Source organism: Rattus norvegicus, chromosome 9, assembly GCF_036323735.1.
Source record: "Rattus norvegicus strain BN/NHsdMcwi chromosome 9, GRCr8, whole genome shotgun sequence".
Lineage (NCBI taxonomy): Eukaryota > Metazoa > Chordata > Mammalia > Rodentia > Muridae > Rattus > Rattus norvegicus.
This window is the reverse complement of record NC_086027.1, coordinates 13,116,533-13,141,070: the sequence shown is the minus strand read 5'-3', so window position 1 is coordinate 13,141,070 and position 24,538 is coordinate 13,116,533. Positions and strand designations below refer to the sequence as shown.

Below are 24,538 nucleotides of genomic sequence, written 5' to 3'. Positions count from 1 at the left end.
GCTTGTCATCAGTGCAAGAAATGATGTCGAGGTCTCTCTCTCTCTCTCTCTCTCTCTCTCTCTCTCTCTCTCTCTCTCTGTCTCTGTCTCTCTATGGCGCTGGCTCTCTGTCTCTGTCTCCCTCTCCGTCTTTCTCTGTCTCTCTGTCTCTCTCTCCATCCCCTCCCCAATTGTTTTGTTTTCTAATACAAGGTCTCACACTTTAGTCTAGCCTTGAACTCAAGGCAATCCACCTACCTCAGCCTTGTGAGATTTGGGATTCCAGGCATACACCATCTTGCCCAGTGAATTTTGTGACTCTCGTACATCCCTTTACCATTTCTGAATTATTTTTAATATTGCTGTGACCCTTTTCTAGCTTCTAGATGTAGATACATTAACTGATTAGAAGGTTTTATTTTTAAAGATTTATTTATTTATGTACATGAGCACTCGGTTTGCGAGTGTGCCTGCATGTCAGAAGAGAACTTCAGACAGAAGAGGGCATTGGATCCCACTACAGATAGTTGTAGGTCACCATGTAGTTGCTGGGAATTGAACTTGAGAGCACTGGAGAAGCAGCGCTCTTAACCACCAAGCCATCTCTCCAGCCTGATAAAAAAGATTCTAAATTTCATTCTTTTCGTGTTTGTTTGCATCTTTCTTCTTGACAACACTGTGATGGAATGTCCAAATGGTAATTAGTGGCGGTTGGTAGAAGGAGCCATATGTGTGATGCTGCCATATGTGTGAGGGGCTGGCAACACGGTGCAGACCCAAGACCATGGCCCTGTGCCCTGAGGCTCGCCTGCTGGATGTGGGCTCTCAGGATGCCTTCAGGTGAGGACAGCAGGTGGTGGCTTGCGCCCTGCTGAGCTGGCCTAGGAGAGTGGCAACCACAATCGCCATGCCCAAGCCTTGAGCCTGGGGCAGCTGGGAGCTCCTGAGGCTATGGCCACAGTTAGGTCACGCTGGGCCTGGGGGCCGCAGAAGCCGCCCTGTGCCTCCTCAGAGCCCTGAGAGGGGACTGACCCGCCTGGACGGAGCCCGGAGCTCCGCACCACAGGCCTCCCGGTGTCGCGCTTCGCCCCGTTGTCTGCCCCACGGAGTGGGCACACGTGTCCTTCCCACCCCGCCGTTCGACCGCGCCCGAGCCGGGCCTCAGGGCACGCGGAGCTCGTGGGTGAGCGCGGGGACTGAGGGGGCGGGGCGCTCGCGTTATATTTGGCGCCCGCAGCAGCGCGTGTGCCTGGACGAGGTTTCCTTCCGCGGGTGCCAGCAGCCGGGGCGCCGCCGCCCTAGCTGACTCCTCTCTCTCCCTCTCCGACCCCGGCAGGGCCCAGAGGTGATTCTGCCTGCACGATGTCCTCCTTCCTGGAGACGAGCTCTTCGCAGGCGCCAGGTCGCGAACAAAAAGAGAAAGAAAAAAAGAAAAGAAAAAGCAGAAGAAGAGACCAGGGAAGGGGACCTTAGCGGGTTTGGGGGTCAGCTCCGCCTGGGGCAGGCGCGCTATGACAGTGGCGGGGTTTCCAACAGAGACTGCAGCCTCGCAGTGTCCAGGGAAGAAGCCCAGGCCAGCCCTGCCAGGGGACCTCGAGGCCTGGCGCTTGCCCGGACCCCTAGCCGGACCTCGGTCTGGTCCCAGGGACAGCAAGCAGCAAGCAGGGCGGGCTGCACCGCCAGAGCAGCAGAATCAAGGTAGGAGACCCGTGTCCCTCCTTGGCTGGTTCTGGCCCTGCCCCCCCGCCCCCCTTCCCCCTGTCCTGGGAAAGCAGTGGCAGAAGTAGGCAATGCAAAGTGAGCCCATTGGGTAGGGGAAGGGAGGGTTCAGGGATGTATGGAGAGCTGAAGTAGGGATTGGAAAGCCCATAGCATTGGGAAAGAGTGGAGAGGTAATCTGGAGTATGCTGTTAAAGGACCAGGATCCTGGGAAAATATTTTCTTAAAACCTCAAGCAATGAATGTATTATTTAATAGATTTCTTCTGATCTACTTTGAAATTGGTTGCCCCTTGCAAGAGATTGTATTTGGAGGATGTAAAATACCCTCCTTCAATTACTCGGAGAAAGGGAACATAAACAGAGATTTCCTCTTTTTTAGCCTCCAAAGCTCTGAGAGATTACAGTTCTGCATAATTTAATTCTTTCCTACCTGCTATGAGCAGGCCTCCAGATCAGCAAGTTCCTTTGGAATGGTTTTGCTTATTTTTGTTTATTTTCCATGGTGCTGATTAGAAAGCCATGAATTGTTTTGTGAATTTTAAATTTCAAGAGGTGACACCCAGAGTTGATGTTGGTTTTCTTCACACATTGCAGTGTAGTTGCAGCATAAAAAAAAAATACTTCTTGTGACAAGAAGTGGAAAAAGAAAGTTGATGAGCTAAGAAAAGTAGAGCCTTGAGCCGGATCAACATTTGGCTTCCTCAAATATGGAGCAAGCATGGATTGTGGCTTTTTCAGAATCGAGGGGGTTTTTAGGATTGGGCAGTGAGTGCTGTGTGGTGCTAACCTGTCCCTTTTGTGGCTGACAACCCTTAGGAGAAGGTCAGAATGTGCCAACAGCACAGAGTTGGCACTGGTGGTGTTTGAACTCAGAAGTGCTCAGGAACTGTGAAAGTTTCTCTGTTATCATCCTGGAGCCATCTAGTGAAATAGACCACTGTGATGCTGTGTAAGAGGCCATTGTGAGGGCTGGAGAGATGGCTCAGTGGGTAAGAGCACCAAGTGTTCTTCCAGAGGTCCTGAGTTCAAATGCCAGCAACCACATGGTGGCTCACAACCATCTGTAAGGAGTACTGATGCCCTCTTCTGGTGTGTCTGAAGACAGATGCATTGTCTCACATATAAATAAATAAATCTTACAAAAGATTGTCATCTACTGCAGTTTCTATGTGGACAGGGCACAGTTGAAGGGATTAAAGATCAAGTACATTGTCTGTCTTTAAAGATCAAGTGTATCTCCTAACTTTTGAACCAAGAAATGTAGTGTCTTTTTTGCTGCTTGTGTAGCTTTTCGTGATGTATCTTTTCTCCTATTACGTCGTTTGTTTCCATAATAGTTGTTTTCACGTATATATGATTATCGCTCCTATTTGCAGAGCTATTCAATATTTTCATTGGTTAAATATTTGTGGTGAATTTACATTGTGATATCAGTAAAATGCTATGTGAAAATTTTAGAGAATATACCGGTTTGGGTAATTTTAATAACCTTTGCCCTCAAGTGGTGGCCTGTTTTCACATTGAAAAGACTGGAATTCATTACCATCCATAGCAGGATTGATAGGGAAGCACAATGGACAGCAACAGTGTTGTTCCCTTTGACAGTTGTGGGAGCCAAGAAAGAAGTGTGACTTGCTTTTTGAGATTTACCAAATCAAGACTCAGTATCATTACTATAGAAGCCCATGGAAAAAATGATGAAGTTTTCAGAAATCACCAGTTGAAGAAATGGTGGTGGTTTTGCTTATATTGAATTCTGAGTTTCAAAGTTATGTTTCATTTTTCTTTATTCCTTAATGAGGCTTTTTATTAAGTTTTTTAATCACCATTACACACTTAGATGCACAGTGCTAGGATCGTAGTAGGTGCTCATTAAATCACTGATCATTGGGGAGGAGGAATGATAAGAAAGTATGTATTTTCTGTAAGTTCTGTTAGTTTTGGGAACAGGTGGTTTTAGGCTTACCATCATACTTTGGTATCTTGTCCCACATAAGACAACTTGACAGAACCCCCTTTCTGGCCATTATGTTCAACTTATTTTTCTCTTAATCATTCTTGAAAATCATGGAAGTAGTGTGGAAAATTGATTGTACATGCAGTATAGCAAAAAAGCCCAGTCTAGATAGGAAGCAGTTATGTTTCTCCATGAGCTGATGTCTTAAAACATCTAGATTTTAGGAATTTGGTGTTGTGTTTTCAAACATACATCTTACAGCATACAGATAACATCGTGATAGAATAAAGGAATCTTTTGATTTAGCACCAAATTCCCTAAAGCAATGACTACTGCACAGCTCTCTTGGCCATATGAATAGCCGAAATTATATTTCACTCTTTTAAAGAAATAATGAAAGCACTTAAGGTTAAAGAGGAGCCCATGGGAAAAGTTTGCTGTGGTGTTTCTCTTTGGTTTCTTGTGCTCTTTCTAGAGAATGACTTTAAGAAGTCAGGGCGACGGGTCAGGTGGTCAGTGTGGTCAGGCAGTCATGAGCAGATGGTTAAGCGATGTGCTAGGGCCCCATAGGCCAGTGAGCCCAGCTGAGAAGCAGAGTCTAGCCAGTGAGCCTAATTGAATAGCAGAGGCTAGACAGTGAACCTGACTGAAGAGCAGAGGCTAGCCAGTGAGCCAAGCTGAAGAGCAGAGGCTAGCCAGTGAGCCTAGCTGAAGAGCAGAGGCTAGCCAGTGAGCCTGACTGAAGAGCAGAGGCTAGCCAGTGATCCCAGCTGAAAAGCAGAGTCTAGGCAGTGAGACAGGCTGAAGATCACAGGCTAGCCTGTGAGTCTGACTGAAGAGCAGAGGCTAGCCAGTGAGCCAGGCTGAAGAGCAGAGGCTAGCCAGTGAGCCTGACTGAAGTGCAGAGGCTAGTCAGTGAGCCTAACTGAAGAGCAGAGGCTAGCCAGTGAGCCTGACTGAAGAGCAGAGGCTAGCCGGGAACCTGACTGAAGAGCACAGGGTAGACAGTGAGCCTGACTGAAGAGAACAGGCTAGCCAGTGAGCCTGACTGAAGAGCAGAGGCTAGCCAGTGAGGCTGACTGAAGAACAGAGGTTAGCCAGTGAGCCTGACTGAAGAGCACAGGTTAGCCAGTGAGCCAGGCTGAAGAGCAGAGGCTAGCCAGTGACCCTGACAGAAGAGCAGAGGCTAGCCAGTGAGTCTGACTGAAGAGCAGAGGCTAGCCAGTGAGCCAGGCTGAAGAGCAGAGGCTAGACAGTGAGCCTGACTGAAGAGCAGAGGCTAGCCAGTGAGCCAGGCTGAAGACTGAAGAGTAGTGATTTTAACCTTTATTTATAAGTTCTTCCGTTTTCCTAGAATTTCTACAAAGGTTTGCCGCCATAAAGTTTGACTTATAAGGTTCTCCTTGCTCTCTTCTTCTTATCTCCTTTCCTCTTGCTCTTATGACACAATAATTCCCTTACTCTCAATGCCTTACTCTCAACGCTATGCCTTTACTTCTAAGTTCTTCTTGAGTTCTGTTCTCTTCAGTTCAGTTCTGTCTAAAAAGCTTTCTCTCTCTTTGTCCTCAGCATTTGTATATCTTTCTGAACACAGCATCACATGGTGAAAAGTTCACCACAAGTTTGCACAGGAATTCAAATCATAAGTTGGATAATCAGTTTACGACAGAGAATGTTTACATGCATATCCATGAAGAGTAATCATCAGGATAAACCGTCACCATCTGTCACTGGCTCTGCATGTTCATGGAGAGTTAAAAGCTGTAATTTTTATGAGAAAAGAATAAGTGAAATTGCCTATAGGCAAATCCAGTCAATTATTTACGTTCAGTCTTGCACCTATAGTAAATTATTAGTTCTCTTTTAATGAACTTTTCTTAATTGGTTTATACCTTCTTAGAATGGGTTCTAATTTGTAGATGCCTGCTTGGTATTGCAGAAGCAATTCACTCGTGAAAGTTTAAGAAGGAAGAGTTCTCAATGCAATTTTGATTACCAGAGAAAACATAATAGCTGTCCCATTATAAAGGAGCTTAAAATTACTAATCTAATTTTAGGAATTCTTATAGAACCATCATAAGAATTAAGAAATCATCTATTTGTCTGTACATCATCAGGCCAAGACAATACATCTTCGCTGCTCTGTGGTGATCTGCTCAAAAGAGTGGGGTAAAGAGGATGACAAATACACAGGCAGATATTTGCAGCCAACCATTCAGCTGAGAGCAGGGTCCCCAATGGAGGAGTAAGAGAAAGGATTGAGGGAGCTGAAGGGGTTTACAGTCCCATAAGAACAACACTAAGAAACACCCAGAGCTCCCAGGACCGAAACCACCATCCAAAGAGTACACATGGACAGACCCATGGCTACAGCTGCATATGTAGAAGAGGATGGCCTTCTTGGGCACAAATGGGAGGAGAAGCCCTTGGTCTTGTCAAGGCTTGATGCCCCAGTGTAGAGGAAACCAGAACAGGGAGGCAGATAGGCCTGGGTGTTTGGGTGGGTGTGGTAACACCCTCACAGTAGAAGGGGGAGGGGGTTTTATAAGGGGTTTTGTGGAAACAAGGAAAATGGATAACATTCGAAATGTAACAAAAGCCCTCTCTGGGGAAGGGACAGCGGTTAAGCTGCTCTGAGCCCCTACTTCCCTGCTGCCTCCCTTTGATCGCGACTGTGGTGCATGGTGTCAGCCTGGGACTCTCCATGGGCTGCTGCTGGCACTGGTCCTGGCGTTCATGCCAAGAGCATGATGAGCAAGGAGCACATGGTTTGTCCCGATTCAGAGCAGGGCGGGTGGCCACCAGAGAATAATCACAGCTTCCTGTACGATCATGAGGTCTTCCTGGGCAAGGAGGACTCCAAGACCTTTGATAGCTAATCCTGGACGAGAGCAGGAGAGGCTGGGGAAAATTGTTGATCCAATTGACAGTGATGAAGGCAGCCTTGTTACTACTGAGGATCTGAAAGTTTGGATCAAACAGGTACAGAAAAGATACATCAACCAAAATGTGGCTAAACTCTGGAAGGATTATGATAGGGACATAGATGAAAAATCTCCTGGGAAGAATACAAGCAGGCTACATATGGCTACTACCTGGGAAACCTTGCTGAATTCCAAGATAGCTCTGATCATCACAACTTTAAAAAGTTGCCTCCACGAGATGAGAGGAGGTTTAAGGCCTTGACCGTGACCTGACAGCTACTCAGGACAGGTTCATTGCTTTTCTGCACTAAGAGGATTTAGAACATATGAAGGAGATTGTAGTTCTGGAAACACTGGAGAATATCGACAAGAACGGGGATGGTTTTGTGGACGAGTATGAGTACATTGTGGACATCTTTTTCTCACGAGGACAATTGCCCTGAGACCGACTGGGTTTTGTCTGGGGAGCAGTTCAATGATTTCCCAGATCTGAACAAGGATGGGAAACTGGATTAGGATGAGATTCACCATTGGATCCTCCCTCAGGACTATGACCATGCACAGGCTGAGGCCCAGCATCTGGTGTATGAGTCAGATAAAAACAAGGATGAGATGCTGACCAAGGAGGAGATTCTAGACAACTGGACCATGTTTGTGAGAAGCCATGCCACCAATTACAAGGAAGATCTTACCAAAAATCATGATGATCTTTGAAAGAAACTCATCCTCATGTGGCCAACAGTCACATGCTTTCTATTCTGGCCGATTGCTATATTTGTCAAGTATATAGCAGTTGTGTCTCTAAACAATAAGAAACCTTTCTAAAGCTCAAAAAATCATGCATTTCACCATAAACAATAATAGTAGGAGATTTAAACACGCCACTTTCATCAATGGACAGATCAGGGAAATAGAAATTAAACAGAGACACAGAAAGACTAACAGGTTATGAAACAAATGGATTTAACATATATTTATAGAACACTCCACCCTAAAACCAAAGGATATACCTTCTTCTCAGCATCCCATTGTACCTTCTCCAAAATTGACCATATAATCGGTCACAAAACCGGCCTCAACAGATACAGGAAGGTAGAAATAATCCCATGCCTCGTATCAAAAAACCACGGACTAAGGCTGCTGATCAATAACAACAAATAGGACAGAAAGCCCACATATACATGGAAGTTGAAGTCAATGACAACTTGGTCATGGCAGACATAAGAAAGAAATTAAAGACTTCTTAGAATTTAATGAAAATGAAGATACAACATACCCAAACTTATGGGACACAATAAAAGCAGCGCTAAGAGGAAAACTCATAGCTCTGTATGCCTGCAAAAAGAAACAGGAGAGAGCATATGTCAGCAGCTTGACAGCACACCTAAAAGCTCTAGAAAAAATTAAATAAACCCTAGAGGAGTAGAAGGCAGGAAATAATGAAACAAAGGTCTGAAATCAAATAAGAAGAAACAAAACCGAGTATCAAAAGAATCAGCAAACCCAGGAGCTGGTTCTTTGAGAAAATCAACAAGATACATAAACGCTTAGCCATATTAACCAGAGGTCACAGAGAGTGTATCCAAATTAATAAAATCAGAAATAAAAGGGAGACATAACAACAAAAATCTGAAGAAATTAAAAAGATCATCAGATCCTACTACAAAAACATATATTCAACAAAACTGGAAAATGTGGAGGAAATGGACAATTTTCTATACAGATACCAGGTACCACAGTTAAATCAGGAACAAATAAACCATCGAAACAACCCCATAACTCATAAAGACATAGAAACTGCTATTAAACATCTCCCATCCAAAAAGAGCCCAGGACCAGATGGATTTAGTGCAGAATTCTATCAGACCTTCATAGAAGACTTCATACCAATACTGTCCAAACTATTCCGCAAAATGGAAACAGACAGAGCACTACCAAACTCCCTCTATGAAGCCACAATTACTCTTATACCTAAACCACACAAGGATACAACAAAGATAGAGAAATTCAGATCGATTTGATTTATGAATATTGATCAAAAATGCTCAATAAAATTCTTGCAAACTGAATCCAAGAACACATCCAAACAATCATCCATCATGGTCAAGTAGGCCTCATGGCAAGGATGCAGGGATGGTTTAATATACGGAAGTCCATCAACGAAATTCATCATATAAACAAAGTCAAAACCACATGATCATTTCATTAGATGCTGAGAAATCATTTGACAAAATTCATGACCCTTTCATTAATAAAGTCCTGGAAAGATCAGGAATTGAAGGCCTGAATCTAAATATAGGAAAATGCAAAATACATCAAACCTGTACCTAACATCAAACTAAACTTAGAGTATTGAAGGAATCCCACTAAAATCAGGGACTAGACAAGGCTGCCCACTCTTTCCCTACTTAAGTACAATATGGTACTTAACGTCCTAGCCATAGCAATCAAACAACGAAAGTAGGTCAAAGGGAAAAAATTAGAAGGGATGAAGTCAAAACACTAATATTTGAAGATGATATGATAGTCTACTTAAGCAACACCAAAATTCTACCAGAGAACTACTTAACCTGATCAACAACTTCAGCAAACTGTCCGAGTATAGAATTAACCCAAACAATTCAGTAGTCTTCCTCTACTCAAAGGGTAAACAGGCTGAGAAAGAAATTAGGGAAATGACACCCTTCACAATAGTCCCAAATAATAAAAAATAACTTGCTGTTACTTGAACCAAGCAAGTAAAAAATCTGTATGACAAGAACTTCAAATCTCTGAAGAAATTGAAGAAGGTCTCAGAAGATTGAAAGATCTCCCATGCTCATAGATTGGCAGGATGAATATGGTAAAAAATGACCATTTTGTCAAAGGCAATCTATAGATTCAATGCCATCACCAACAATATTCCTACATAATTCTTTATAAAGGTAGAAAGTGCAATTTGCCGTCATTTGGTTAACATAAAACCCAGGATAGCAAAACTATACTCAACAATAAAAGACCTTCTGGGGGAATCACCATCTCTGACCTCAAGCAGTATTACAGAGCAATAGTTTGTATGGTATTGGCATACAGACAGGCAGCTCAGTGGAACATAATTGAAGACACAGAAAAGAACCCACACACCTATGGTCATTTGATCTTTGACAAAGGAGGTAAAACATCCAATGGAAGAAAGATAGTATTTTTAACAAATGGTGCTGATTCAACTGGAGGTCAACATGTAGAAGAATGCACGTTGACCCATTCTTATTACCCTGTAAAAAGCTTAAGTCCAAGTGGATCAAGGACCTCCACATCAAACCAGATACACTAAAAGTAATGGATAAGAAGTAGGGAAGAGTCTAGAAGACATGAGCACTAAGGAAAATTTCCTGAACAAAATACCAATGGCTTATGCTTTAGGATCAAGAATCGACAAATGGGACCTCATAAAACTGAAAAGCTTCTGTAAGGCAAAGGACAGTGTCATTAGGACAAAAAGGCAACCCACAGATTGGGAAAAAATCTTTACCAATCCTGCATCGGATGGAGGGCTAATATCCAAAGTAAACACAAAACAGAAGAAGTTAGAGTACAGAGAGCCAAACACCCCTGTTAATAAATGGGGTTCGGAGCTAAAGAAAACATTCTCAGCTGAGGAATATAGAATAGCTGAAAAGCACCTAAAGAAATGCTCAATATCCTTAGTCATCAGGGAAATGCAAATCAAAACAACCCTAAGAATCCACCTCACAACAGTCAGGATGTCTAAGATCAAAAACTCAGGTGACAACAGACGCTGGCGAGGATGTGGAGAAAGAGGAACACTCGTCCATTGTCGCTGGGATTGCAAACTGGTACAAGAACTCTGGAAATCAGTCTGAACGTTCCTGGAAAATTGGACATTGCACTACCTGAGCACACAGCTATACCTGTCCTGGGCATATACTCAAAAGATGCTCCAACATACAACAACACATATGATCCACTATGTTCATAGCAGCCTTATTCATAATAGCCAGAAGCTGGAATGAACCCAGATGCCCTTCAACAGAGGAATTTATTCGAAAAATGTGGTACATCTACACAATGGAGTACCACCCAGCTATCAAAAACAATGACTACGTTCAATTCATAGGCAAATGGAAAGAACTAGAAAATATCATCCACAGTGAGGTAATCCAATCACAGAAAAGCACACTTGATATGCTCTTGGGAGCGATGGCCTTGAAGCCCTCCATTATTGATGTTATTATTATGGTTAGCATTAAGTATGACTGGGTTCATGGAAAAACCCCAGCCAGCTGCAGAAGACTAATACAAATGTGGTGGTCAAGATGAATAATCATATGATAACGTGTGACGTTAAGATACCCAATGTGATGACCTGTAACCTTTCTGAAAAACCAACATCCTGTTGACTAATAGATATTACAAACCTGTGAGTTTTCTGACAACCTGTCAACATCAGCCGATTCCCTGACCACACGAATATTGTGTCCTTGGCGTGGGTAAATTTTCTTACTTCTCTCCTCTCTCTGTTACCCTTTTTATGGTACAAATTCAGCCTTGGGGAAAAATAAAATTGTCACCTTGATAAGACTCTTGTCTTGGCGTCCTTCTTCGCGTCTCGTGTCCCCCATTCTCTTCCAGGTACTCAGCACCCCTCATTGACAGTATGCACTCATTGATAAGTGGATATTGACCAAAACCTCAAATTACTCAAGATGCAATCAACAGATCTCAGGAAACTCAAGAAGAAGGATGACCAAAGTGCAGATGCTCCTACTCCTTCTTAAAATGGGGAACAAAAATATCCATAGGAGGGGATATGGAGGCCAAATCTAAAGCAGAGACTGAAGGAACAGCCATTCAGAGTCTGCCCCACATGTGGCCCATATATATACAGTCACCAAAACTAGGTAAGACTGATGAAGCTAAAAAGTGCTTACTGAAAGGGACCGGATATACATCTCCCCTGAGAGACACATACAGGGCATGTCAAATAAAGAGGTCAGTGCTGGCAGTAAACTGCTGAACTGAGAACAGGACACCCTTTATGGGAATTAGAGGAAGGATTCAAAGAGCTGAAGGGCTTGCAACCCCATAAGAACAGCAATGCCAACCAAATAAACCACTAGCAAAAGACTATACATGGACTGACCCAGGGGTCCAACTGCATATGTAGGAGAGAATAGCCTTGCTGGGGCACCTGTGGAAGGGGAAGCCCTTGTTCTTAACAAGGTTGGACCCTGAGTGCAGGGAAATGTCCGGGAAGGGGTTTCTAAGTGGCATGGATTGGGGGAGCATACATATGGGAGAGGGCACGGCAGGGGGGCTTATGTACCAAAAGCTGGGAAAGGGAATAACGTTTGAATAAAACATATATATCTATTAAAAAAACTGAAATTTAAAAAAATGATACTAGTACCAAAAAATAATCAAAAAATGTGAATAAGAAAGATATTTTAGGTTTTGGAAAAAGATGAATGCCAGGTATTTGAAAAACTGTATGACCATGGTAAACACTTTACTATACTTGAGAAATTTTTTACATGTTAATGAACTGCACCTTTTTTTTAAATAGTGAATGGAAATACAGTCCCTTCCTGGCTGTGAGTCTAGGTATCCAGATGTAGTGGAATTCATTATTTGTTGAGTCCTGAACCTTTGAGTCTGCTTCTAACTCAGCTTATGCCAAGGAAACTAGGCCAAGATGATATCTAAGCCGTTGACTAAACTATCTAGACTAACAATTACAGGTGAAATTCCACCTTGTAAATGGGACGAGAGGAATAAAAGATACCTTTAAGGATTTAAAAAAGATGAAATGTACCCAAAAAAATCCAATAAAAAAGTTTAAAATAAAAATAACTTAGGAAATACAAAATACTGGGGTGCCATTCCACAATCATGATGTGTTTCTTCGGTGATAGCTTACAGGTTAATTTACTTCTCTATAACTGTTTTCTTATTTCAAAGTAAGTAATGGCATCATCTGTGGAGTGATGGTGAGAACAAAAGCTTTGCCGAACTTGAATAATCGATCCCTCCTGAGCATGTGCTTAACATTCTAAGCACAGGGAAATTTCCTGAGGGGATTAAAAAACAAAATCCAAACATAAAACAGGAACAACAACGATTTAAAAACATTCTGCACGCTGGGTATGAAGGCATGTTACAACTTTAATCAGCTTTGTAGGTATTTCTAATAAACACACAAGAAACAAAAATCCCATCACAGTCCTAGTAGTTGCATCCAACAAAGGAAAGCTGTGAGGTAGTCCCTGCTACTTCTTTCCCCAGATACCCCTGGGCCTCAGGCCTGCACCCACTGAGCTGGACCAAGAGCAGCCAGGTTGAAATTCCTGATGCCATGGCAGGATTCTGCAGGAACATTTCCCTTTGACAACAAGGAACCTGTGTGGAGGAGACCTCTTGGTGAGTCCTCAAGGACTCTACATGTCCTATTCTACAGGGAGAAGCCCTGGCAGGTCTTTGACCAAGGCCAGCCAGTTGTTTGGGGAAGTCTCTGGTCATGTGGCAGAGGGTGAGGAATGGCAGAAAGAAGGGCAGCTCCACTGAGAGCAAAGGATAACCCTTCTAGGCCTATGAACTCCTAATTAATTTATCTTTTCACCTGAGCCCTATTCACATTTTCTTACTATCATACAACTGTGATCTTGATGAGCAGCTGGGCTCTTGTTTTCTTAATCAGTTCTTTGTTGTCACAGACGTTTTTAACTTACTCCAGCCCCTGAGACTTATTCATACCTTCTGTATGCAGTAGGACCCTTGGTGGGACTGTCATCTCAAAAATTAGAAGGTTCGGTAATCCAAAAGATTGGACTCCAGTTTACCTCAGGCCAGGAAAGAAGTCAGCCACCATTAGTAAAAGAGCAAGGGAAAAATTACATAGGAAAAACAAGTGGCTTAATCAGTAGAAAAGATCCTCAACTTCTAAGGCCCGCACATCTGCACCCCTCTCTTCTGAGCTTTGTATAGTGATGTTGTATAACTCCAGATGGTAGTAAAAGGCAGAGTTCTTCCCAGAAAGGTCAGACATGATTTTCACTCTTACATCTCTGAGGTGGGCTGGCATTATAGCACACATTCATGTTGAATTATTATAACACCTATGATAAGAAGACAGAATCCATATATCACAATGCCAAATAGACTCCCTCCTGAACGTATGGACCCATTAAAATTGAGGTTCAACCTGAACTCAGGCCATTCCACTCCCTTCCCGTCCTCCGGATTCTTATGTTTGCTACAAGTAAAAGATCATGTTGTAGTCCCCAATATTCTCATGCCTAGACTTGTCTATTCACGGGGAAGGATATTGGAGAAGTGATGGTTATGTAGTTACAATGTAGTAACACAAGGTCCAGGTTGACATTTGCTCACTGATGTCCAATTTAATTGTCTTGTTATATTTGAGAAAGGGAGGATGTCCTACATAATGTATAAAACAGACAGAAATTTATTGTTTTATATATGCCCTGTAGTTGATCCCTATGATCCCAAGGAAAAGGAGTTTTTATTGCAAAAAAATAGGATTATAGACCATTGATTTTGTGAAATACATGGATATGTAAATGGAAACAATGTCGGCTTTCAAGGACTGCACAGTAAGCAAATATTTCCAGGTTTTATACACTCAGAGGTATAGAAGAAATATATTGGCCTCCACAAAAAGGGAAAAGCTTAGAAATCGAAAGACATGTCACATGCATTGTCTCGAGTAGTAGATTTACTTTTAAGAAAAATCTCCCTCCTCCTTGGTCCCTAGAGATTTGGGTGCTAAGAAAAATCTGTTCTCCAATTCAGGGTTGTAAGAAACCCTCCCCAGCAATTGCATTGTTGACTTCTAATGAAGCAGAGAGACATATGTAGCTTTGAAATAGAGGTTGCCAAATGGTATTCCCAGTGACACATGGGAGACTGGAGGAAAGGGTCCCCACAGAAATTCATCAGTGTGGGGAGAGCTGGTTAGTAGGTAGGCCATAGAATTTTCCAGTGACATCACCAGTAAGCCGTTCACTGGACACTCTATTGTATCTAAGAGATCCCTAGAATCTTCTGTGATGTCACCAGTGTTGTGGTGACACCAACTGCCTTTGGGATATTACTTCAGTTCCCTTTGGGTTCACAAGCAGGCATGTTTCGCCAGCTGCTCAGGCTATTTCGGAAGGAAAGTGTTGATCAAGGAGAGACCGCACCAGGTCAGAGGGAAGCTGACCCCCTCTCTAGTGAAACAGGAAGGAGGAAATCATTCTGGGGAAGGCTTGGTGAGTCGTGGGCAGAGTTGGGGAACATCCTCAAGGAGGTAGGTTTGAGATGTGCCTTCTAAGACTAGGCCTTACAAGCAGGAGCCTTGGGATTTTTCAAAGGCAAACCAAGAGTCAGGAGTTCCTGATCTTTAATTTGAGAGAAAGCCATAAAGTTGTAAGACTTCAGTGTCTTTTCTTGAAGCTTTTTAACTATGAGTGTCAATGATTTGCAGGAGGAGGCACTGTGAGATTAACAATGTGACCATCCATGTTTGGGAGTTGAAGCACTTCATCCTCTAAATTACTGTAGGTTACATGAGTGTGTGATGGCGAGAACAAGGAAGGATGCACCCCTAGTCATGAATTGAGTTCTCAGACACTTTGGGCTGGACCACACTTGGTTAGAGCTTGATGGTGCTAAACATTATGAAGTCATTATGAACTCCAGGATTATCTGCACCACATCTGATATAACAATGTCGCAGATGTTTATGTCTCAGTCATATTATAACTTTCAGTGCCGCGGGTTGTTTAATAGTGAGTGTGGCACGTGTATGGCTTTAGAGGTTGGGAACAGGGACATAGCTTAAGAATCAACCTTTAAGAAAGCTTTTCTGCTCTTTCACGGATTCACCCAGTCTCTACCATTTCCCCTTCCTCAACCTCATTTTCGGATTCAGAATGATCTATTCTGCCCATGGGCCATCAAATATGCAAATTCACTTGGGTTTATCTGTCTACAGATTTTGGTAGGAAGGCATCATCCCAAAATGTCATCAGTAAGCAAGAGGAGTGTCTAAAGGAACTGGAGGAACTCAAATTCGAAATCCAGAAGTGTCAATTCGAGAGGGATGAACTTTATCAAATCCTGGATCTTTATATCTATGATGAGTGGGACCACAGGTAGTCATTATGCCCAGTAACCTGTTCACTGTCTTGAGCTCTCTCTCTGCTACCTCAAGATTTCCTCATAGCACGAGAAAGTTTCACCTCTCATCCTGGATTTTAAGTAGAGTTGGCAGGCATTAGCTTGGGAGATAAGCTAGGTGCTGTGTGTTTAGGGTCAACCTCTTTTGTACTTGACCCTGAGCCTCTTGGATTAGCCTTGGTCCTGTCAACAGCTGGAAGGACCTGGTCACACTTGCTGCAACTGTGTGTGTGAATGAAATGCCTGCACGTTATCACTCTTTCCTCTGAATTTGTTCATTATACACTGATTCTATGGCACCTCCATGAATGTAGTTGGCATTCTAAGTGTGTTTGGATATGGGTTGGTGTGTATGTATGTGGCAGTATTTGTTGGTGGTTTACTCTGGATCAGGACGTCTGGGACCTTTGATGGGGTCTGAGGATTTGTTTGATCAACACTTTGCAGGTCATGATAGTGATGAGTATGTGGAGGCCCACATTGATCAACACAGCACTTTGCTCCTTCTGTATATATTGGTGGCACACAGGACTCTCCTGAGGGGAGGAGGTGCTATAAATCCTCTTCCCTGTCAAACATAGTTATACCCTCTGGGAATTCATGTAATGATAGAAACCAAGGATTGAGTATACCTGCTTTCAAAACAAGAGAAATGTCATCACAGCTTTCTCTTGGGCCCAAAGCTGTGGCACAGACTGGAGGAATCTTCTTCCTAAACTAGTCAATTCCATCATGCTCACCTGGCCAGCTCTTGAAGGTCAGGTCCCTCCAACTGGTACCGTGACTCTGTTTTCCTGTGCCCAGGATAATAAACTTAACCAGTACAAATACTTTGAAGGAGCAAGTATGTGGAACATACTGAGTTTAAGTAATAGAGAGAACAGTCTGATTTTACCTAATTTGTTTCACCTGCTTTGATCTTTAGTTTTTTATTTTTTTAACTATCCAGGGATTGTTAATTGTGACCTAGAAATGGTCACTGTGGTCTTGACAGTTGTTATTCCCAAACAGGCAGCTCTCAGGCTCTGCCCCCTCCTATATAGTGAGTCTTTGCAGAACCATATCTCTCAGGATTCCAAGGAGTCCTTATTTCAAAACAAATGTTTGCTTATTTACATAGAAATATTTTCTGTGGATTGAGTCTCACTGTTGGGTTTTGGTCTGGTTTTTGAGTTTGCCATTTTCTTCCCTTCCACCATTCCTTGAATTTGAAATTTTTTATTATATATTTTTATTTACATTTCACCTTATTCTGAAATCGTGAGTTCAAAACATTATTTGTTCCTTTGGCCATGACCTAACCCAGGCTGCATGTCGAATTGCCAGTCCTTCAATCTGAACATGAGATGAGAATGATGGCTATGCAAATGATGACCAACTCAATAAGTGATGCCATGGAGAGGTACAAGGAGCTCATACAAGTGAACAGTTCCTACCGGTGAGTCGCTGACAGAGATGAGAACCCAGCACTAGGCAGGGAATGCTTCTGTCCTGTATGACTTTGAACAAAAGTCAGGGCTCTGGTTCTGTAGTGTCTGACTCTTAACAAGAAGGCTGCCTCCTGGCAAGGGTCTTAGATTTGTAGCTCTTGGACTCAGTTGTCGTACATGTGAGGGGTGTAGAAGACCCTCCAATTGTTATTTTCCCAGTTAAAGTTCCTCTAGATAGAAAAGGTTTGCACCTTGATGGGAATATTAATCAACTCTGAATCTCTAGGACTCTGACAGGAGATTTAAAGATCTGTGATCCATGAGAAACACATGGAAAGATTGTATAGCTATTTGGTCTTCAACTACCCCTCAGAGGGGTTTTCCCCACAACATGAAGATGGTTTCACCATACCATGGACATACGAGCTCCCTTATGGACCATCTCTTCTTCCTTGATTTATATAAACCGTCTTAGTGTCAGGATTTTCAGAAGTACTTTGATTCATGTGGAATGTGGATTCTGGATTTTTACCTCCTCTAATTGGTGCTAACCTGCATAGTGTGGCTCTATTCTGGGGATTTCTGAGGATGAGGACCCTTGAAGGGATGATTGTACTTGCAGGAGTGACAGGCAAATAGAAGCTGGCTGGGATTTACCATTTTTTGTTTGTGGTTCAGCATCAGGCACTCCCAGCTCCTGCGTGAACAAGCTCAATTGAAGAACAATATACAGATTTTGCTGAATGAGAAGAGAGAACTGCTGGTGGAGCAGACTGAACTGCCAGCATCCTCTGTGGAGACAAAGAGGCTCTGTGAAGAGGCCGGAATGAACATCTGTGACCCCAGTGCCACGCAACAGCAGGTAGGGTTAGGCCTCAGGGTCAGGTTGTCCTCAGGTCTTACCATAAACATAGACAAACCAATGTAACTGTCTATTGACTGATCCATGTCCTGACCTAGGTCTCATCCAAGTGTTCATTCATGTGATGGTTTACAAGGCTTTCTGTGGAGATAGCCCCTGTCAAGAAACTGCATGTTTGGAAATCAAATGCTCCTGCTCTTTGAGAATCTGCACTTCATTAAGGGAGATAGGTTGATCACACAGCACAGCACTACATGCCATTATGTATGGAGGGTGCTATGTGGGAGCCCCTCTTTAGACTAGAGCAGGGCTTTGAGGGATGAAGCAAAAGCCCAGAGCCCATTTTCTTTACAGGGATCGTGTGAGACTCAGGAAGTAAGTAGTTTTCAAGGAGGAGAGCCTGGTGGAAATGCCAAAGAAATGGTTCTCATTGTCATTTGTGGTGGCTTTTGTTCTTCCTCCCCTCATGTCCCTGTATATATGAAGATGGTGACTTCATGCTTCATAGATCTTGGGTAACTACAGAGCCTGTGTATCAGCATGTCAGTCCTGTCTTATTTGAGTGCTCCTGGAGAGTTCATAACTGGGCCTTACAACCTGAAGCTGGTTAGAAGAGCAAGGATGTGGAAAAGGTTTCTCAAAGGCTGAGGGTTGGCATGAGAGACTTGAGGCTTCAAGAACAAAGTTATCCATATGTACCCCCAATTCTCACCAAGAAAGTTGCATTGCTGTGCTGACCTGCATCTTAGGGAGCATGCGGGGAGGCCAGTTCATGACATGCAGTTTTGTCCAGTCATTATCTAACTTAGTCCTTTAAGCCTAGGTCTCTCAACAAACATGAAGCTTCCTGTTTTGTGCTGGCCAGCAGTCTTTGCATCATTCGTCCAGTTCCAGGTGGAGCCCCCTCTCTTATTTGTCTCAACACATTCTTAAACCATTCAGCTATTTCAAAAATAAGGATTAGATTTCTTCACTTTACCTGAACAGAGTTATCCCCCGGGAAGTTTCTGGATTGTCTTATTGGCTTCACCATGATCTTGCATGGAATCCTAGAGTGCAACCCTCTGCTGACATTGCTTTGCTGACTATATCATGGGCACTGCATTCTTTCAGGATAGATACCCTCTCAATATTGTACACAGTGCTGCATTTCAGAAAATTCACTGTATGTTATTTATTTAGCCTTTTTCTGACTGACATTGAGGTTGTTTTAATATCACAGGAACTCTAATGTGATGAAATGTTCCTGGGAACTGACAATGAGTCACTGCCTTCTCTGATGCTTCCAAAGTCTTCTATGAAGGAAACAGGGTAGTTTTAGTGAGGGGCCTATGATGAGTCAGCATAGAGCTTGATGGAGTCTTTTCCTAGAAATCTCTCTTGGGGATTTGATGTTGTGTTGTTTAGGCTATCTGTGCAAAACATGTAACTTACTTGTCGGACCAGAAAGTATCTGTATAGAAAGGTTTCCTGAAGTGGAAATGAGTACAGGCCAGGGCAGCACATCTTGCTTGTGTCTAAGAGACTTGTACACAGCATTGTTCCCACTAATTCCTCACTCAACAGGAAATGTGCTGCATAAGAGCAAAGTTTTCATTTGTGCATGCAAGTGTGTATCTGTGTGTCTGTGTTTCTGTGTGTGTTTGTGTGTGTGTGTGTGTGTGTGGTGTGTGTGTGGGTATATGTGTGTGTGGATATATGTGTGTGTGTGTGTGTGTGTGTGTGTGTGTGTTTGCAGTAGTGAACGTGTGTTTCCCTCTATTTCCAAGTTTCATGAGAAAAGTACTCTAAGCGTTCACTTTACATCCATGAAACATGAAATAGAGCTGCCCAGTCATTTGGTTTCTCCATCTAGCTCTGTACAGCAAAAGGACACTTAAATTACTAATTTATTCTTTCCAAAAATTTCAGAATGAATTATCGTGTGAAGTCTGGGGGAGGAGTGGAAATATGTTCAAGTGAGTCATGTTTCACAGGGGTAACAAATGGTACAGGCCTAGAGCTTGCAGGTCCCTTTTTGTTATGGTGTAGAAGCAGGACAATAAAATCCATTAGATATGCAACCCCCAAAAAGAGGACACAAAAACACCTCTAAAGTTAGATTTTCAAGTGATTAGGGGCAAAACTACTGATCTGCATTGAAATCCTTTGGAGCACATCAAAGGAATGGAGTACTGGGAGGTAAGGGCAAGGCTTCTCTAGAAAAATCCATTAGTTTATTCTGCTTCTCTGTTCTTTGTGAATTGTGAAAGCCCACTGGAAGGTTATGTCACTCACTGTGTCTTCTCCAAGGTTGCTTTCCACATTGCCTGCTACCATTTCTTTTGAGCTACCTTGGCACACTACAACTTCCCCTAGGAGTTTGGCTTGGATTTTATTCATTGAGAATTTGAGTTGCTTGGAATTGTATCGTCATCCAGAAAAAGTCCCATAGCTATGCTGTGGTGCAAGAACAGGGCAGTTTCAGGAACCCCTTTAGGTGCACAGATAATCCAAAGCGCTCCTCTATGTTATCTGTGTAGCATTCTGCAAGTGCTGTCGATCAACATCATTTTCTCTCAGTTAATTTCAGCCTCAGTGGGTTAGGAGAAATGATGAGCTTCAAATGGGTCTGACAGTGTAAGAACAGGTAGCCCTATGAGAAGCCATGTTCAGAAAGTGGAACAGAAGTTTTAGTTAACCCAGTGATTCCACAACAAGGAGTAGGTATTGCCATTGCAACTAGGGCACATCAGTGTTGTAGTGGTCCCAGAATAACCTTGAAGGAGAATCTATCCAGACGTCCATCAGCCAAGGAATAAAGTGTACCATACGATGGAGCCCTTCCATAGATTCTGATTCAGTGTGAGATAACCCATGCAAGCTTTTACTTACTTATTCAAATTATCTCTGGAACAATCACATTACGGGGAGAAAATTTGTTGATTTGGATCCTGGTTATGGAGATTTCCTATGATTCTAGCTTTGGGCATGAAGTCACTCAGGCTATGGTAAAGACAGCTCCGATTAGAAGAAGTTGCACACTTTGGGGAAAGTCTGAAAGAGTGAACAAGAACAAGAGTCTAGTCCACCACCAACATATGATCCTTTGCTGAGCAACAAGACAGCTCTACACAGCCTTTGGGACTTGCTAAGCCAGATTGTTAATGGGGAAAGAACCCTGAGTCTATGACGGTTTATGGGAGGACAGCACATCACTGACTGAGCTGTCTATAGGCTCTGGCCACTATGTACATATTCCACTCAACATTTTTTTTTATGCCTCCAGCGAATCCTGGGGAATCTTTACATTAAGCATTAATGTTCAGGTAGGAACATAGGCTGGAAGAGGCCATTTGAATATCCTTCCCTATATAAATACCCTTTTTGGGTGGATGACCAACCCACCTGGATTTCAGCCTCAGGCAGTTAAAGAGCTACTCAGAGTATTGTTCTGGTACAGTTCATGTGAATTTTGCCCATGAAACAATATATATATGATCCTCTGGATTTCTTGCTATGTTCTACTCCTTTCTTCCTGTGATCTCTCTGGAAAGATCTGAGGACATTTTGTCTTCTGTCCTCTCACAAACTGCCTTGCACTAGCCATAGACTTACAGGGGTGCTGTTCTGTTTCTACATCACAATCACCTTTAATGTCCATGTGTACGCTGTGAAGATTTGCATGGAGCACATTCTCAGTGATTACAAGATCTGTGCGGTGAGCATGAATTTGAAGTGAGATGGCTTCTCTGTGTATTTCTAGATTCAGTGGTTACGAATAGAAACTAGACGGGTTCCATCAGTGCTGACATAATCAGAAATTTCACCTCAATTCTGGGCATGTTCTCCAGAAGGAATCCACATGGTATTCTAGGTTGCTCATACCTCTCTTGAACTCAGATTCAGACATAGCTACAATGTTATTATTCAGTGTCATATACCTGTACCAGTGGGAAAAATGCTCATTTTTCTCTTAATCCCAGTACAGTGCATAGTCCACAGTTCAAATTCTAGCAGTTTGAAAGGTGAGATATAAATCCAAGCGCAGGTACTCTAGGACACTTGGGGATGCAGGGACTGACCTCAGCTGACAGGTCATGCTGGATTATCCAACTGAATAGAGCTGATGTAAGAGGGAGAGCTGAATTGACAACCACTCACTAAATCTTTATTTCCTTGCTCTGCTAGGTCTGAAATTCTCCAGCAGAAACTCGAACATGACACAGACCAGGACAAGATCTCCCTTGGAGAGAAGAACTACAGGAGGAGAACTAAGTGTGCACAGCAAATACACCACTATTGCGTCTCATCTGTAATGTCCATAGCAATTGTGGACTGGATTTTCCTCCTTTAGTTTAACTTCTTGGGATTGAATATGCTGTATTTTCACCCTGCCTCTCTCCAGCAAGTGTGCACTTTTTGAGGGACTCAGAGAAGTGCTGATGCACATCAATCAAGAGCTGCTGGTCATCCAGAAAGACCGTGCACGTGTAAATTTGTTCTTGTCCTGATGGGTCATCCAGAAGAGTTTCATGGAGATCAGTTTACAATATTGGAAAGACTTTGTGAAAAAGTCTGTAATATCATTTATACTCAGTGTTGGATGGCTTTTTCCTTAATACCCCCACTCCAACAAAACAGACCTACTTCCACTCCTCTTGAAAAGATGATTACCATCACTAACTGCTTGTCTACTATGTCTCCAAGGCAAGCCACAGGCTATAAGTCTATTCTGCAAAAGGAGCAGCAAAAAATGCTTAGTGCAATTCCTCTATTTAAAGTTTGGTTAATTTTTAATTGTTTTGGTTATTTGGTTTTCCTTCTATTCATTTGAAGATTTGTTATTTATCTGTTGTTGTTTTGTTCATTTGCTTTTCTATTTTGATAAGGATATAGACTGTATATATTGACTACCTGCTTCTGGTTACTATCCAGTAAATTGGATGTATTCTGGTCAATAAAGGGGTAATCTCAAACTCTTCACTCTTAAGAACCTTCTTTATTGATCATTAGTGTCAACATCTGAAGTCCCACAGCTATCAGGGAGGGATGGATCTCTGCATTCTCATGGGGACTGGGCATCAAATCACTTCCCAGTCAGACTGAGATTCACAGGCATTTATACAGTCACTGTGCACTGTGTTTCCAACTCTGAATTTAAACTCCATCATGCATACATTACCCACTGTGTATGCTTGCTGTCAAATATATAGTTACCTCTAAATTATACTCTGTCGATGAGAGTTTTGACCAAATTAGTAGGATAAACATTAATTTTTCTGTAATACCTCCCAGGACATATAAACATGGTATAAGGGAGTTTAAAGGCATCGGGAACCCTGCACCCAAATCCTGGGGCAGAAAATGCTGAAAACCCTGGAATGCAGATTATCCTGAGACCACAGGACAGAAAGCCACTTCTGACCAGCTCTTCCCACATCTCTGGCCCAATATTAATCTGCATGGTGCCTCTGGAAACAGGAATAGAGGAGCAGTCAGTGGCAGGAACCCTCTTGGTTCAGCCTAGGCCCAGAACCTACCTGGGCCTCAAGCATATTTGAAGAAAACCAGAGGCATACAATTCTCTGTTTCCTGACTGTGGCTTTTTTTGATTCGAAGCTCAAAATACCATTTTGTTGTTGTTGATTTTTAGGTGGATATTTTTCATTTCGAATTCAAATGTTATTCCTTCCTTGTTTTCCAGAAATAAGTCCGAATACCATCGCCCTCCACCTCTGCTATAAAATATTCCCTTCACCAGCCATCCACTTTCCCAGCCTAGGCAGGACCAAGAGCTGCTCATTCCATTTGTGCCCAAAAAGACCATCCTCTGATACACATGCAGATGGAGCCATGGCACAGTCCCTGTATAGTGGTTGGTACTGGTTTAGTCTCTGGGAACTCTGCTTGGCAGCCATGGTTGTTCTTATGGGGTTGCAAGTCCCTTCAGCTCTTTCAATCTTTCTGTAATTCCTCCAACTGAGGTCCAGTTCTCAGTTCAATGGTTTGCTGCTAGCATTCACCGCTGTATTTGACATGATCTGGCTGTGCCTCTCAGGAGACATCTATATCCAGTTCCTATCAGCCTGCACGTCTTAGCTTCATCCACCTTATCTAGTTTGAAGGCTGTATATGTATAGGCCACATGTGGGGTAGACTCTGAATGGACATTCCTCTAGGCTCTGTTTTAAACTTTGCATCCCTATCCCTTCAATAGGGATTCTTCTTCTCCTTTAAAGGAAGGAGTGAAGAATCAGCATTTTGGTCATCCTTCCTGAGTTTCATTTGGTCTGTGAATCTTGGAGAATTTGAGCATTTGTGGTAATATCCACTTATCAATGAGTGTATACCATGTGTGTGTTTCTGTGATTGGGTTAACTCATTCAGGATGATATGTTTTAGTTCATTCTCTTTGCCTATGAATTTCATGAAGTCATTGTTTTTGATATCTCTGTAGTACTCCATTGTGTAGATGTACCACACTTTCTGTTTCCATTCCT

The 24,538-nt window shown here is 42.7% G+C and overlaps 1 protein-coding gene and 1 pseudogene across 1 annotated transcript; both read left to right on the top strand.

The window, feature by feature from the left end:
* Window positions 1-6,306: 6,306 nt before the first annotated feature.
* LOC134480329 (reticulocalbin-1-like) lies at window positions 6,307-8,811 on the top strand (annotated as a pseudogene).
* Window positions 8,812-10,684: 1,873 nt separating this feature from the next.
* Window positions 10,685-23,014, top strand: LOC134480496 (uncharacterized). Its single transcript, XM_063267996.1, has 5 exons — window positions 10,685-14,854; window positions 15,580-15,739; window positions 17,071-17,202; window positions 17,873-18,056; window positions 22,227-23,014. The coding sequence occupies exons 1-5, from the start codon at window positions 14,725-14,727 to the stop codon at window positions 22,230-22,232; spliced, it is 612 nt and encodes a 203-aa protein (XP_063124066.1). The 5' UTR covers window positions 10,685-14,724; the 3' UTR covers window positions 22,233-23,014.
* The last annotated feature ends 1,524 nt before the right edge of the window (window positions 23,015-24,538 follow it).

What these genes read in the sequence shown, in the direction of transcription:
- LOC134480496 (XM_063267996.1), top strand. Translation starts at nt 14,725, where the DNA reads ATGTTTCGCCAGCTGCTCAGGCTATTTCGGAAGGAAAGTGTTGATCAA. An exon ending in ATCATTCTGGGGAAGGCTTG is followed by an intron (nt 14,855 to 15,579) that starts GTGAGTCGTGGG and finishes ATCTGTCTACAG; the next exon opens with ATTTTGGTAGGAAGGCATCA. An exon ending in TATGATGAGTGGGACCACAG is followed by an intron (nt 15,740 to 17,070) that starts GTAGTCATTATG and finishes GACCTAACCCAG; the next exon opens with GCTGCATGTCGAATTGCCAG.